At 45.6% G+C, this 16,308-nt stretch overlaps 1 protein-coding gene across 1 annotated transcript in view; it reads left to right on the top strand.

The window, feature by feature from the left end:
• The first annotated feature begins 4,375 nt into the window (after positions 1–4,375).
• Positions 4,376–16,308, top strand: part of EIF2AK4 (eukaryotic translation initiation factor 2 alpha kinase 4) — a 104,438-nt gene continuing 92,505 nt past the window's right edge. Inside the window, exon 1 of the mRNA XM_075531914.1 lies at positions 4,376–4,582. Within this exon, the coding sequence (XP_075388029.1) occupies positions 4,439–4,582 (144 nt within the window). The 5' untranslated portion in view covers positions 4,376–4,438. The remainder of the gene's footprint in view (positions 4,583–16,308) is intronic.

Raw genomic sequence — 16,308 nt, forward strand, 5'->3', positions numbered from 1 at the left:
CTATGTTCTCTCTAGGCCAGTATTTTTTATAGTCCTTTATTTTAAACAGATGGACGAATTTGAGCACAGATTGGTTATTAAGTGATATAAACAAGCTGTTTTGTTTGTAGTATATGTGCAGAAGGGAGCACAAAAGTTATGATTTTAAGGTTTAAAAATGACATTATGTTTGGAAAAAAGTCCTTATCAGAAATTCATAATTAAATATTTATAAAAATGACATGATGTGTGAAGGTAAAGTTGTTTTCTCCTTAGAAAAACGGGACAAGACCACCACCTTCCAGGCTCATGGCCTGTGTGAGCATGCTGGTGGCTCAGCCATGGGAGATGATGAAGCACCTGAGATAAATGGACACTTGCCTTCTGTTCCCTGACTAAAACTGTAGAGTCATTTCATGTTCCCAATATTATCCTCCCCTCCCATCTGTGAATAATTTGGCTGATGTGTTCATGCTTCTATGTAAACCTTCGAAGAATAGTGAACTGTCCTTTGCGTAACCCTGTCATAAGTTACAGGCCATGTGCAGAAAGGTGTTTAAGTATGAGACCCTGGAGTTTCTATACTGCAGGGTTCCCCCATGTCTCAGCTTTTGGCTATCCCTTTTGCATATAAGTTTTCTCCTTGTAGATTATATCCTCCTGAACCTGTTTTATCTGTAAGATAAGATCCAGTCTCTATATTACCTTATAATGATGTCTGAGATTTTTCTTTAAAATATACTTCTAGGAGAAATGAAATAGGGTTAGCAAAACGCCAGTCACTCCCCAGTCTGTGTGGTAGTTACATAATCTGGTGTTAATTTGGGTCTTGAAAGGATTAAGAGCGAAGGGGTGGACTCTAGTCCATTAATCAGATCATAGCCAATGAGGCTTCTGTGTGGGCGTGACCTTCTCCTGAGCATTCTGGGAATTCCTGTATTTTCTCCTTGGAGGTGGGAGTCTCTCTCTCTCTCTTGGCTCACTCCCTGAGACACTACTGACAAGACATATTTTCCTACGCTGATAAAGCCTGTGCCCTGGGAACTGGAGGAGCCATGTGGAAACCCCTGCCAGCACTGAGATGCTTACACCGCCACTGGATCCACAAGACTTTGCATCCATTGGCCTGTAATCCTCCTGCATCCAGCATCATTGCATGTGTCTCATGAGTCTAAAGAGGACTTTATAGATTGATATTAGACATATGGGCTAATATTGGACTTATGGACTTGATCTGGACTGGGCTGGGATGTTTTCTCAATATCCAATTACTCTTGTATCTAAAGCTCTTTCTTAGCTGATGGTGACCAGCTATCAAATGAGATAGCATCTGGGGTCTTAAAGGCTTGAAAACAATCAGGCGGCCATCTAGCTAAGAAACAAGAAAGCCCACCTGGAATAAGCACACCAGTCTACCCTGACACGAACGCTGAAGACAAAGTGGGTGCATAGACAAATACGGTGAAGAAAGCTGAGGGTGCCCAGTTGTCAAAATATATAGAATCTGGGGTCCCATAGGCTGGAAGATAAACAAGGAGCCATCTAACTGAGAAATAACAAAGCCCAAATGGAAAATGCACACCAGCCTGTGAGATGACAGGGATCAGGTATCAGGCATCAAAGACAAAAATAAATCATAGCATTGTGAATGAGGGAGAGTGCAGAGTGGGGACCCAGGGCCCATCTGTGGAAAATTGGACATCCCCTTGCAGAAGGGCTGCGGGGAGGTGACTAACCAGTCAGAGTGTAGTATAGCAACGATGAAATATACAATTTTCCTCTAGTTCTTAAGTGCTTTCTCCCCCCCCCCCCCACTATCATGATCCCAATTCTACCTTACATACCCGGCTGGACCGGAGGATGTACACTGGCACAGATTGTAACTGGAAATACAGGGAATCCAGGACAGATGATCCCTTCAGGACCAGTGGTGAGAGTGTCGATATCGGGAAGGTGAGGGAGAAAGGGGGACCAGATAACAAGTTCTATATATAATCTACTCCCTGGGGAACGGACAGCAGAGAAGTAGGTGAGAGAGACATCAGATGATGTAAGATATGATAAAATAATAATAAGTTATAAATTATCAAGGGTTCAGGGGCAGGGGAGAATGGGGAGGGAGGGGGGAAATGAGGAGCTGATACCAAGGGCTCAAGTTGAAAGCAGGTGTTTTGAGAATGATGATGGCAATATATGTACTAGTGTGCTGGACACAAATGATGTATGTATGGATTGTGAAAAGAGTTGTATGAGCCCCTAATAAAATGATTTTTAAAATAATAAAAAATAAAGCTCTTTCTCATACACATTTGAGTGGCTCTATGAATTTGTGTCTGCTAACACAGTCTGCTCTAGTCAAGTTTTTAAAGGGCTTGGAAACCCAAAGGGGCAGTTCTATTCCCTCCTGTAACCAAAAACCCAAACGAAACAAACAAACGAAATCTGCACTGCCATCGAGTCGATTCTGACTCATAATGACCCTATAGGAAAGAGTAGAACTGCCCCTGTGGGGTTGGTTTCCAAGACTCTAACTCTTTACGGGAATAGAAAACTTCATCTTTCTGCCGTGGTGCACCTGGGTGGTTTCAAACTTCTGATCTTTTTGGTTAGCAGCCCAAAGCCTAACCTACTACACCACCAAGGCTCCTACTCTGCTCTTTAGGTTGTTATATTTGAATAGCATGGTTGGAGGTGGGATGATTGACGCAGTGACAGAGAGTTTGGTTTTTGGAACTAGGAAGAGGAAAAGGAGAACTGGAAAACTCTATAGCACAGTTCTAATCTGTCACATGCAAGCACCTAATGTGCAACTAACAACAATAAATCTTGTGGAAAAGTACCATGCGTATTAAGAGGGTTGGTGTCACCAGTCCAGTAACTCATGGTGTTATCCCCATCATGGCCTTCCTTTCATATCAGACCATACAGAATCCTAAGTACTGCTTGTTATCGATTTTAATCATACAATAATATATATCGTATATATTATGATATATAATTATATATAATAATTTTCCATAGATGACACAAACCACATTGTTCTGTAATTCAATGTATACAACTAACATTGTTAGTTGCCAACATTGTGAGCTAACTGATAAAAGTCTATAATTTTCTTTCTCTGTTTTTAAAATATGCTGCTTCAATCTTAAAAAATTTGTTGATGTGGAGTGGAAAGGGGGAGCCAATTACAGGGATCTACATATAACCTCCTCCCTGGGGGACGGACAGCAGAAAAGTAGATGAAGGCAGATGTCAGATAGCGTAAGATATGACAAAATAATCATTTATAAATTATCAAGGGCTCATGAGGGAGGGGGGAACAGGAAGGGAGGGGGGGAAAGGAAGGGAGGGGGGAAAACGAGGAGCTGATGCCAGGGGCTTAAGTGGAGAGCAAATGTTTTGAGAATGATGAGGGCAACGAATGTCCAAATGTGCTTTACACAACTGATATATGTATGGATTGTGATGAGTTGTATGAGCCCCCAATAAAATGATGTTTTTAAAGTTGCTGATGTGTAAGTTCACAAATGCTAATTACCACAATATTATAGCTAAAACACAGGAGAAATTTACTATCAGAATCTATGCATACACTGGCCCAAACAATTGTGGGTGCCTGCAGTGTGTGCAGAGGAAATGTGTGATTCAAAGCATGGGAATTGAGAGAGAATGACAGCTCAGCCCTAAGCATTAGCAGGTTCAAGACGAAAATTAGCAGTTTTAACCTTATAGGTATATTGATGAAATGTTTTCGCTTTTATAACTACGCGAATATTTTTATTAAACTTGTAAATTTCCGCTGAAACACTGCACAGAAAAAAACCTTATAGACGTAATTTTGGTGTCACCCCTCCGTCAGTGTCCCTGGTGTGGTCTGCACAACCCCAGGAGTGATGCCACTGGGAGGGGCCATGGTAAGGTAGAGATTTGAGAGCCAATCAAAGGCTGCCTCTCACTATCTGTGCCAAGGTAAAATACTAAGTGCTTCTCTTTAAAAAAAACAAAAAACGGAGAGGGGAGGGGGACACACAAAAAGCGGCGTTCTGCGTGATTTGATCTCCCACGTTCCTGCAGGTTCCCGCGCAGTGGTGTGCAAAGCCCTCGGCTCGCAGTTGTGGTCAGGTGCCCTTGAACCCCCATGAACACCGCCCACGTCTCCAAAAAATCCGCACTCGCTGCCATCGAGTTAAACCCGACCCATAGTGACCCTATAGGAAGGGACATTCAAGAATGTAACTCTTCTCTGCAGTAGAAAGGGTCTTTTTACTCCAGCGACAAGACACTGCGGAGTGGCAAAGCCCTCCCCGCGCTGGGCCCCGCCCCCAAGCCCGCCCCGGACGAAGCCCCGCCCCTGCTCGGAGCCCCGCCCCCGAGCCCGCCCCGGATACGCCCCCTGGGCCCACCGGGTGGCGTTGCCTCAGCGTCCAGGCCTCCCTGCGGGGGCCGCGGCGCTGCCATGGCCGGGAGCCGCGGAGCCCCCGGGCGCGGGCGCGACGAGCCGCCGGAGAGCTACCTGCAGCGGCAGGAGCACGAGCTGCAGGCGCTGGAGGCCATCTACGGCGCCGAGTTCCAGGACCTGCGGCCGGACGCGCGCGCACGGGTAAGAACGTGGCCCGTCGGGGCCAGGCTGGCGCGCCGGGCCCAGCCTCCCGGGCCCTGGGCCGCGCTGAGACGCTTCCTGATTGGGCTGACCTTTGGGGACCCTGCAGCCCTTCCTGGCCCTCCCATTCCGCCTACGTTTACTTGTGGTTCCTTCCCCGCAGCCACGGGGCCAGGTCCCCGGAACTGCCACCTGGGCCCGATTCTACATCCTTTCCCTCAAGTGGGCTCTCACCTGTCCTGTTTCTTAGAATCCCAATGACGTGTACCCCAAAGCATGCCCACCACCCTTGCCCGGCTTTTCCTGAAAGCCCTGGAGGATGATCCCACCTACTGAGAGTGAACCCCTTACAACTTGGCTCGGGGAACGCTTTGGGGGCGCTACTGCAGACCTGGATGACTCGTCGTCAGGACCGGGTCTGAGGCTCACCCTTTCGCCGGTGTATTCAAACCGATAAGCCACACGACCCCCTCTTCCTCCCCACGCTGCATGGCTGTGCCTGTCGGCCTTGGAGGAACCTTCTGACCATGCCCTTCACGCGTTCTTCTTAGCTGTCTTGGAGAAGGGAGTGTTCTACGTCTCCAAATTTGGTTTAAAATATGATTTTCCTTGTGGTCTGGAAGTAAGTTAGGGCATATGACAAGCTGCCAGTGCCTGGCAGCGTTTCCTGATCTTTGACATGATGCTGCTCTACCAAACAGTTACTTCTATAGATGTTATTTGAAAAGTACTACCTTCCTTCATCTGCCTTTGATTCTATCATTCCACAGCACCTGCTTCATCGACACATCCTGGATTCCACACACACCCCACATCCCAGTGGGATCTTCCAGACCTCTCAGTGTGTGCTGCATTCCTTCATTCAATCTATTCTTCTGGGCCTTGGGACTACAGCAAAAACCCTGGCCCAGCTCTTCCAGTGATTAATTGGAAAAATTAGCCTGAAATTGTAACAATTGTAACAATTTTCTAGTGAGCTGGCAACTTCACTGTTCATTCCAAAACAGGATTGAGAATCAGGAAGTAGGCCCATTAAACAAGCCACCCAAAAGAAACATCATAAAGTATCCACCCATGCCTAAGGCAAGAGCCCCTAAGACTTTGTTCAGTCAGTGCATTTTATACACACTTAATTGGCCCAAGGTTACAGGAAAAATGGAGAGAAAAGGAGCTGCTGAAGGTGGGGCTACTGGCAATCTTGAGACGTTACAGCTGGTGCCCTTAATAACAAGATAAAATCCCTTCCTACTGCCCATCCCACCCTTCCAAAAAATAAGCTACAGAAGGTACAATTCCATCTGTCTATGGCTTGTCCTGCACAGGGCAAATGACTAAACACTTTTATTAGGCCCCTGAGGCACATAACTGATGGTCAGTCATAAGGATGAATCAGAATTTCATCACTCAGGTACTTAATATCCGTCACCTGACAGTTGCCAGTCTATAGGCCCATGAATCCCTTACCCCACGCCCCTGATGCCTTCAGAATTCAGAAGTTTCCCTGCTCATGTTCATGGGAGCTTGTCCCACAGGTTACATAATACTTCTCTGGGTGTCTGGAGCATCACCCATAAATCAAACACAATAAAGAAACACATGAATGTTCCAATATTTACACTGAGCTGGAAAAATTAAGCCTGCCTGTATATAGCCTGTCAGGTTCAAGCCAATTTTCCTGCCAGGATCTTTGTATCTTTGTAACTTTTGGGGGAAAGAGTGGCGATGTGTTATCATATTGATTTTAGTTTAGTAGCACAGGTGTATTATTACTAAATATCTAGACATTTGGAGACCACTGGTCAATGATTTTCTCTATAGTTACCACGTGATTATTAGTGGAATGATCTTGGCTAGGCACCGAGCAGAGGGTCTGGTCTTTTATATTTGGTGATGTGCAAATCGCCCTCCAAAAAACCTGCTCTGTCTCTGGACCCAGCAGTAGACTCTGAGAGGATTTGTTTTCCCTTAACTTTACTAACATTGTATATGTCACTGTTTTTCACTGTCGCCAAAAGATAGACGAGACGCGTCTCTGCTTGATATATTTCTTCAGTTATAATAAATCATGCAGAACATCTTTCTAAGTTGTGAATTTTTCTTTGTGATTTCTTTCATGTTTTTTTCTCTGTACCCTCTTTCATATTCTTTGTCTCTTTTTCTACTGTTTTGAGTTTTCTTATTCATTTGTAAGGACTTTACATATTAAGGAAATGAGCATTTGGAGCTATACATTGCCAACATTTCCTCTAATTTGCCATGTGCGTATAGATATGTTTTTTTAATGTATCAAATTGGACTATTTCCTGTTTGATCGTCCATGCAGTCTTCTTTCTAGAAGACTTCCTTATCATGTTATTTTTAAGAAGGAATCTTCCAAAGATTTTTTTTATCACTTCCACCGAGTCAGCTAGGCCTCACAGTGACCTGAGCAGGACCGAGTGGAACTACTCTAAGTTTCTGAGACTGTCGCGCTTAACAGGAGTAGAGAGCCTCCTTTCTCTCTGGGAGCTGCTGCTGGTGTTGCGCTGACCTTGCAGTTACCTGCCTAGTCGACAACCACTATGCTACCAAGACTCCCTTTTTTTTTCCTCCTTGGAGGAAATTGCCCTACCTCAGTTATGTTTGGAATGCTTTCCAACCTCCTAGCACCATGTTAGATAGGCAATACTTAGCTAGTCATAAAGTCAGTCAAAGTAGAGTTCCCTTTAATGATGTGAATGGAACAGAACTTTTGAGTCATTCATGTACTTGATAGGGCACAACTCAAATTGAGAAGAAATAGCCGCAAACATCCATTAATAATTGGAACATGGAATGTACAAAGTAGGGATTGGGAGAATTAGAAGTCATCAGAAACTCAATGGAGCACATGAACATTGAGATCCTAAGCACTACTGAGCTGAAATGTACTGGTCTTGGCCGTTTTGAAACAGATGACAGCGTCTACTATTGGGAATGATACTGAAATGGAATGGTATCAAACAGAACATTCCAAGATCTATCCTGAAGTACAACTGTCAATGATAGGACAATTTCCATGTGCCTTCATGGAAGACCAATTAATACAACTATTACTCAAATTTATGCACCAACAACTAATGCCAAAATTGAAGAAATTAAAGTTTTCTACAAAACTTATATAACCTGAAATTGATCAAATGTAGTCACAATGCATTGATAATTACAAAAGTTAGAACCAAAGACGAATCGGAAGCTGGAAAATATGACCTTGGTGATAGAAATTATGCTCTGATTGTTTATTCATTGCAAATACCTCTGTTCAGCAACGTAAACAACTTTGCACATGGACCTGGAGGGTTCGAATACACAGGAATCAAGTAGACTGACTACATTTGTGGAAGAGGCTGTGGAGAAACTCAATACTATTAGGACAGGTCCAAGACTGCCTGTGGAAAAGACTGAACTGCTCAGAAGCAAGTCCAAGTTAGAAGTCCTGACGAGTCAAAATATGACCTTGAATGTATCCTCCCTGTGTTAAAGATTATCTGACGAACAGAATTGAAGCATTGAACATTAATGACCAGAAACCATTTGTTCTTATTGTGGGATATCATCAAAAGCACGAAGAAAGCAAAGGTCGTCAGAAAGAAAGAGAAGACCAGAGTGATGTCAGAAGAGACTCTGAAACTTGCTCTTGAACTAAGAGTTGCTAAGGCAAATGGGAAAAAAATTGGAAGATAACTTCCTGACCAATCAACTTTGGGCCCCTCCCAAAGAAAGGTAATGCAATGAATGGAATGCTGAAGTTATTGAACATTACTAATATAACCTGCAGGTAAGTTTTTGCTGAGGATAATTATTAACCATTGCAGCAGTACTTTGACAGGGAACTGCCAGAAATTCAAGCTGGATTCAGAAGAGGGCATGGAATAAGGACTATCATTCTCATAGTCTGGTGGATCTTGGCTGAAAGCAGAGAATTCTAGAAGGATGTGCACCCGTGTATTACTGACTGTGCAAAATCCTCTGTGTTCATCACCACAAATTATGGATCACATTGTGAAGAATCGGAATTCCAGAGCCCTTAGGGAGGAGCAGTGAATTATGTAATGTGGCTTTTCTAGCCAGTTACATTAATTTCTACTAAAAGACCTTTTCTTGCATGGGCCGGGTGAAAAGGTGTTTGGGAGTGGGGCAGGAGACACTGATAGGATTCACCTGTGATTAACTGTTAACTACTGTTAACAGGCTCCTTTGCTCTTTCCTGCCTGCTGGGTAGAAAATGAGCCCTCGGAGGAGGAGGAGGAGGAGGAGGGAGGATCTCATTACCAGGGAGGGCCTGAGTGGGGCACATCCTATGGATCCTGCATCTGGATCTGTTAGGCAGCTTAGCCTTGGGAATTGGGAAGTCCATTCACGCATGCCCCCAGCATAGGACAAAGCTGGATTTTCCCGCCGGTGGGCGCAGATGGGCGTTACACCTGGAGCAGCCCACCTGGGCCAGGTGATTGCAATTCAGTCAATGGGAGCGACCTGGGGTCATTCACCACCCCTCCCCCCAGGAATCCTTGAAAAGGCAGGAACCGAAGGGGAGAGGGGGCTTGTCTTGGCTTGGCTTGTCTGGTCATCTTCGTGGGAGGAGAGAGATCCTTGCGTGGCCCTGAGCAGCCTCTGCCAGGCCGCATGGTCAAAGGAATCCTATGGGTGCCGCATAAAACCTGAAGCTTCTTTTAACTCTCATTAAATTCACTTGGATCACGAGCCCGGCTTCGGCGTGAAATCTTTCTCGTGTGGAGCCAAGGACCGAGGCTGAAATCTAGCCAGGAGAGAGAGACCTTACAGATCTTGGGCCTGATTGCACCAGCTTCCAGAGCCTGGGGGATAAGGAGGCCCGTTCAGACAGACATCTGAATTATATTTGGGTCATACCAGCCCCCACAAGACGTGAGCCACTTTGGGTTAAGTTGGGTTCCGAGTGGCCATTGCTACAATGGCCGAGTCCTGGGGTGTAAGGGATTATACTTAGGGAAGGAGGTGGTGGCTGATGGCAGAGATGATGGAGTAGTATGGCAGGGTGGAAAGGTGGGACCTTTGGAATATATTGAATTTCCACCCTCTTGAGACCAATCTTGTGCTAATTTTCATGAAGGCAATGGTTACTTCAACTTCACTGTGCTCATGGTGCACCTGTCTATAAACCAAGAGGCATTTGTTCAGATTGACCCAGGGCATGTTGTATGGTTTTAAATCAGGAGAGATGTGCATCATGGTTGTATCCTTCCACCATATTCAGTCTGTATGCTGAGCAAATCATCTGGGAAGCTGGCCTACATGAAGAACATGCAAGATTAGATAGAAGCCTCATCAACAACTTAAATTATGCAGATGACACAACTTTGAAACATGTGCAGATGAAGCTGAAAGCCTGCAGCCTTCAGTATAGGTTACACCTCACCATAAAGAAAGCAAACATGCTCACCACTGACCCAAGATATTTTCTTTCAATTCTTTCATCGCTTCATTTTGGAAGCACTGACCCAAGAGGCAACATCATGATAAACAGAGAAAACGTTGAAGTTGTCGAGGATTCCACTTCTACTTAGCTCAACAACCCTCCCATGGAAGCAACGTTCAAGAAAATCAAGTGCTGTATCGGGCAGATTCTGCTGCTGCCGCTGCCGCCGCCGCCGCCGCCAAAAAAAAAAAACTTCCTGAAGTGGTAAGAAGCAAAGATGTCACTGTGCCCGCGCCGGACTCCAGCTAATTTCATTTTCTCGTCTGAATAAGGAAACCAAAGAAGAACTGCTGCATCTTAATTAGAGTGTTGGTGGGGAATCGTGAATGTACCGCGGGCTACCGGAAGAAAGAACAAACCAGTCTTGGAAGAATTACAGCCAGAATGCTCCTTAGATGTGAGGATGGTGAGGCTTTGGTCCCACATGCTTCTGACATGCTAAAAGGACCAGTTCCTGGAGAAGGTCATTGGGCTTGTTAATGTACAGGAAGGTCCGGGATGAGGTCGACTGATCCAGTGGTTGCAACAAAGGGCTCAAATATCGCGACGATTGTGAAGGTTGTACAGGACCAGGCAGTGTTTTCTTCTCCGAGTTGGAGCGACGTGGCAGCATCTAACCCCTAACATCAGCAGCCACAAACCCAGTGCAATCAAGTTGATTCCAACTCAGGAACCCTGTGGGACCAAGTGGAACTGCTCCATAAGGTTTCTGAGACTGTACATCTTTGAGGGGAGCAGACAGACTGATCGTTCCCCTGAGAAGGGCCAGTGCATTTGAGCTGCCAACCTTGTGGTTAGTAGTCCAATGCTTCACCCACTGCGCCAGGACTAACAGCTCCACTAAATTTGCATCTGTTGCCCTACCCCTAGCAAATCAGACAAGCATGGTTGTTTGTGTTTTCAGGGTTTTTCTGGTGCTAATTTGAAAATCCCACCTTTACATTGATTGAGACTGCTAGCTGCAAAGGTGTATGTACTCCTACATACTCAAACCTAGTATGAAGCTTTCAAACATTGTCACTGAACGAAATAATTCCTGCCCTCTTTAAATTTATTTTAAGCTCCTTTATTTCATCCTGTTACTATTTTAGCACCACAAGGAGCCTTGGTGGCACTGTGGGTTAAGTGTTGGACTGCAAGATCAGCGAGTCAAACCAGAGAAAGATGAGATTGTCCATGCCCGTAAAGATTTAGTCTCTAAAACTTAGAGGAGCTGTTCTGCTCCGCCCTAGAAGGCTGCTATGAGACTGAGTCACCGGATGTTAGGAACCCTGTTGGTACAGGGGTATAAGTACGCACATGCTAATTGAAAGCTTGGCAGTTTGAAACCCCCAGTAGGATCCATGGGAGAGCTATTCCTGCCAAGAAATCCCTTTGGGACAGTCCTGCTGTCACACGGGGTCATGAGTGGAGAAGTTGACTTGATGGCCCCCCCCCACAACCTCCACATAGTTTTTTTGTTGTTTGTTTTTAATAATTAAATCATTTTATTGGGGGCTTATACAACTCTTATCACAATCCACACATACATCCATTGTGTCAAGCACTTTTGTACATTTGTTTCCTTCATTATTCTCAAAACATGTGCTTTCTACTTGAGCCCTTGGTATCAGCTCCTCACTTCCCCTCCCTCCCCGCTGCTGCACTTGTATGCCAAGCCATAATATTTAGTGTAGTTAGCTTTTCACCGAACTCTCCTGTCGGATTGTGCATTCGTTTTCCATGTGAACGTTAGAATCAGCTTGCTAAGTTTAAATCAGTCAAGCAAGCAATCCGCTGGCATTTTTATTGGAAGAGCATTTCCTTTGAGAAGAATTCACATTTACTTAATGATATTCCCTCATGTTTATTTAAAACAAAGCTGTCAATTACTAAGGTTTAAAGAACCTAGCGGTTCTTGATCCTGACCAGCTGGACGAATAGGCTAATAGGTGAGAGCTGAAGATGAATGGGCATAGTGATTCCGCAAGGCCAGCTGCAGAAAACACTCGTTTTGAGGGGTGGGGGAGTCAGTAATGAAGGCATTTAACAGACACTAGAGGGCTGGCTTCTCATGTCCATGTTCTACTTTTCCTACCAGCTTCTTTATTTTTGGCGTCTTCCCAAAGGCTGACCCACATTATGTAGTGTGCACATGTTACTTCATTTCTCCGAGGTTGTTTGTATTTTCAGTCAATCTTCCCCACGTCACAGAGACGGCTGGGAGCTCTGAACCAACAGGTGGGAAGCAAAGGCCCTGTTGAGTACCATCCATGATTAGCTAGATGCTAGGTAGACTTCGAGACCAAGCACCTACAGAATGATTTCAACGGTGTCACACTTGCAGTTAGCTTGCTAAATCTCGTCCCTGCCTCTGCTGCTTGCTTTGTAAGCCAGAGTTTAAATCACGGCACTTAATGGCGGCCCCATGACCTTCAGCCATTAAACGGGGATCCAAGCTGCGTGAAAATGGCTGACAAAAGTCTGTTTTTCATGATTTCGCCCATTGCGCTTGAACTTCAAGCAGTATGCTTTGTTGGCTCCGGTGGGAGGAAGTGTCCGACAAAAGCACCCTCAACCCAAGCCCTGGGGGTTCTGGTGCCATTAACTTCTGCCAGCTCCTCCAGGCGGTGGGTGCTGCGCTGAGAGGAGGGTCCGCAACTCTGTGGTCCCCATCTTTTGGGGGTGCTTCAGATCCTTGACTGTTTCTCCTTCCTGAAGAGCAGCAGGCGCTTTGCTTTGGGTTCTGATGCACAGCAGCTGAGCGGTCCCTCCCCGCCCATCGCTGCTTGCTTTTACGCGCTGGAGGGTTAGCACAACAGTTCAGGAGAGTCTCTCCCTGCAGCCTTCTCGCCAGGTGTTGCTGAGAGACAGAGCCTTCTACTCCCGTAGAGTCAACAGGCTTGGAAAGCCACGGGGCTGGTCCTACAGGGGCATCCACTGTGAGTCCGCATTGACTTCAAGGCAGTGAGTCTGAGCTCATGTCACTTGCACCATCAGTCCGCAGGGTTGTGTGTTTTCTTCTCCACTGATGCAATCAGATATATTTTGGCTACACTTTACTTGGTTTACTGGCCCAAAAATATTCTAGGAACTCGTTCTTGTGCAGGATAAGTAATAGATTTTATCAACCACAAATTCTAATGCATGTCCGAGACCCAGCCTCCCTCACTGGCTCCACTCCCAGTGAAACTTCTTTTCATCGAGACCGGCTCAGTTCCAGGAACCCTTGCATGAATGACTTACGGTCAGTGAATGCTTGGTGTCCTACGCATGTCTGATAGAAAGCCCTGTTGCGTAGGTGCTCGGGGACCTATCACTTTCCTTCAGAAAGGCCTGGCAAAGTCTACTCTTGTTTCTGTGGACACGATTCCCTGCGAGTCTTTTTTTAAGTGAGCCTTTTGACTAGGCTAAGTTTAGTTGCATATGACGAACACTTAACAGAGTTCTACCCTCCCACCCTGCACCTCTCCTAGGCAGAAGTCTGAATTTCCACTTAGCTCTTGCTGTTCTCCATCCTCATTAAGCCTTCAGGGTCCCAACCAGCCGGTTGGGGGCTGTCTCAATCCCAGCCAACATGCCGCCTTGTCAGCCAACGAGAAGGAGAAAAGAGAAAGAATTTGCATCCTAACAAGGGCTCACGTAGAAAGAAAATGCTTGGAGATGTTGAGGGCAACCTATGTACAAGTGTGCTTCATACAATTGAACGATGGCTTATTATAAGATGTGTAAGAGCCCCCAATAAAATGATTAATTTTTTTTTAAAGTTCTTGAGAATGATGATGGCAACAAATGTACAAATGTGCTTGACATAATGCATGTATGTATGGATAGTGATACGAATTGTATGAGTCCCCCATAAAATGATGGAAAAAAAATTTCTTTAAGTTGTATCCTTTCCCAGGAAGGTCATTTCCTGGAATCGACATCTGCTATTTCTTCATTTGTCCTGTTGGCTAGAAAGGAATCCAGTGGCCTAGCTGCCAAGGGGCCTGGGAAATGAATCCAGCTAAAAAAAATCAGGGGTGCCATTGCTAAGAATAAGGGGCCTGGCTAGTGAGGATATAAGGTGGAAAATAGGTGTTAGGTATTGGAGAACAGTTACTATACTGTGCTGAGAAGTACCCCGTGTCTTACGGGCAGGAATATTACAGGTTCAGTTAACCATTGGCCCAACAAAGCTAAGTCTTGAAAGTAGCCCGGCAGCCTGATCCAGCTGTTGTTGCTTTGAGCTGGCCCACTCTTGATACTAGCATCTGGACAGAGAGTTGGGTTTGAATCCAACCGTTTCTCATTCCTTGGCGCTTGGGCCTTTCCTTCCAAGCCCCCACACTAGACCTGTGTGCCTCTTAAAGCTGTGCTTTAAAAAAAATTTTTTTAATCATTTTATCAGGGGGACATACAATTCTTATCACAATCCATACATACACCATTTGTATAAAGCACATTTGTACATTCATTGCTCTCATCATTCTCAAAACATTTGCTCTCCACGTAAGCCCCTGGCATCAGCTCCTTATTTTTACCCCTCCCTCCCCGCTCCCACTCCCTCATGAACCCTTGATAATTTATAAATTATTTTTTTGTCATCTCTTGCCATGTCGACGTCTCCCTTCACCCACTTTTCTGTTGTCCATTCCCCAGGGAGGAGGTTATATGTAGATCCTTGTAATCGGTTCCCCCTCCCCCCCCCCAATCCTCCCTCCACCCTCCTAGCATCGCCACTCTCACCACTGGTCCTAAAGGGGTCATCCACCCTGGACTCCCTGTGTTTCCAGTTCCTGTTTGTACCAGTGTACATCCCCTGGTCCAGCCAGATTTGTAAGGTAGAATTGGGATCATGATAGTGGGCGAGGAGGAAGCATTTAGGGACTAGAGGAAAGTTGTATGTTTCATCGTTGCTGCACTGCACCCTGACAGGCTTATCTCCTCCCCAAGACCTTTCCGTAAGAGGATGTCCAGTGACCTACAGGTAGGCTTTGGGTTTCCACTCCGTACTACCCCTCATTCACAATGATACGGTTTTTTGTTCTTTGATGTCTGATACCCGATTCCTTCGACACCTCGTGATCGCACCGGCTGGTGTGCTTCTTCCATGTGGGCGTTGTTGCTTCTGATCTGAATGGCTGCTTGCTTACCTTCAAGCCTTTAGGATCCCAGACGCTATATATATATATTTTTAATTTAATTTAATTTTTTTAACAATTGGGGCTCATACAATTCTTATCACAGTTCATACATATACATACATCAATTGTATAAAGCACATCCATACATTCCCTGCCCCAATTATTCTCAAAGCATTTGCTCTCCACTTAAGCCCTTTGCATCAGGTCCTCTTTTTTTTTTTCCCTCCCTCCCCTTTCTCCCCTCCCTCATGTGCCCTTGGTAATTTATACATCGTTATTTTGTCATATCTTGCTCTATCCGGAGTCTCCCTTCCCCCCCTTCTCTGCTGGCTATATTTTTTTATAGCTGGGCACCATCAGCTTTCTTCATCACATTTGCTATGCACCCATTTGTCTTCAAAGCTGTGCTTTTTTATGCTTCACTTTACCCCAAAACTCTGCTAGAAGTTGGTTTTGACCCGACTTGGATTCGCTGCCCTTAGCCCTGCTGTGCTGTCAGTGTTACTCTGCCACAGACGTTACCATCACACTGAGCCTGAATGCCAATCTAAGGCTGGTCCCACCCAGGAGTGTTCCCGCAGTCTTCACTCTTCACACTCGGGCCCCTTCGAGCTGCGCCAGTGTGCTGTTACACACCAGTGTCCTTCCCACCAGGGCAGAGCTGGGCACTGATGGGCCCCTTCTCTGGACTCCCGGTGCTTAAACCTTTCCCTTCCATGAAGAATACCTTCCCAGTGTATAGCCCCCAACAGACCTCTCATCTCTAAAGTTTGTTCTCAGCCTCAGTTTCCCCAGAGCTTAGTTACAATAGATCTGCATTTCACTTCCTACTGACCATAGCAAATGTTATGCCAGATTTGTCTACACAGATAATTCACTTCTTTTGGCCATGTTACCTGTGTGTAACAAGTTCATTTCTGAGTTGGGCCCAAGAAAACTATCCTTTGGTTTGCATATGCAGTTTTTACATGTGCAGATTGCTGCTGATCATATTTTTACTACTTACATTCGTACACTTCTTGGGCTCTGTCCAGCATAGCAAAGCCTCTGCTGCGACTCCCTCGGCCCCTGTGTGTCACAGGAGCAGTGTGCTCCCCGGGTTTCCAACAGCTGGCTGTTTGCAAGTACATTGCCAGGTCTTT

Source organism: Tenrec ecaudatus, chromosome 14, assembly GCF_050624435.1.
Source record: "Tenrec ecaudatus isolate mTenEca1 chromosome 14, mTenEca1.hap1, whole genome shotgun sequence".
Classification (NCBI taxonomy): Eukaryota; Metazoa; Chordata; class Mammalia; order Afrosoricida; family Tenrecidae; genus Tenrec; species Tenrec ecaudatus.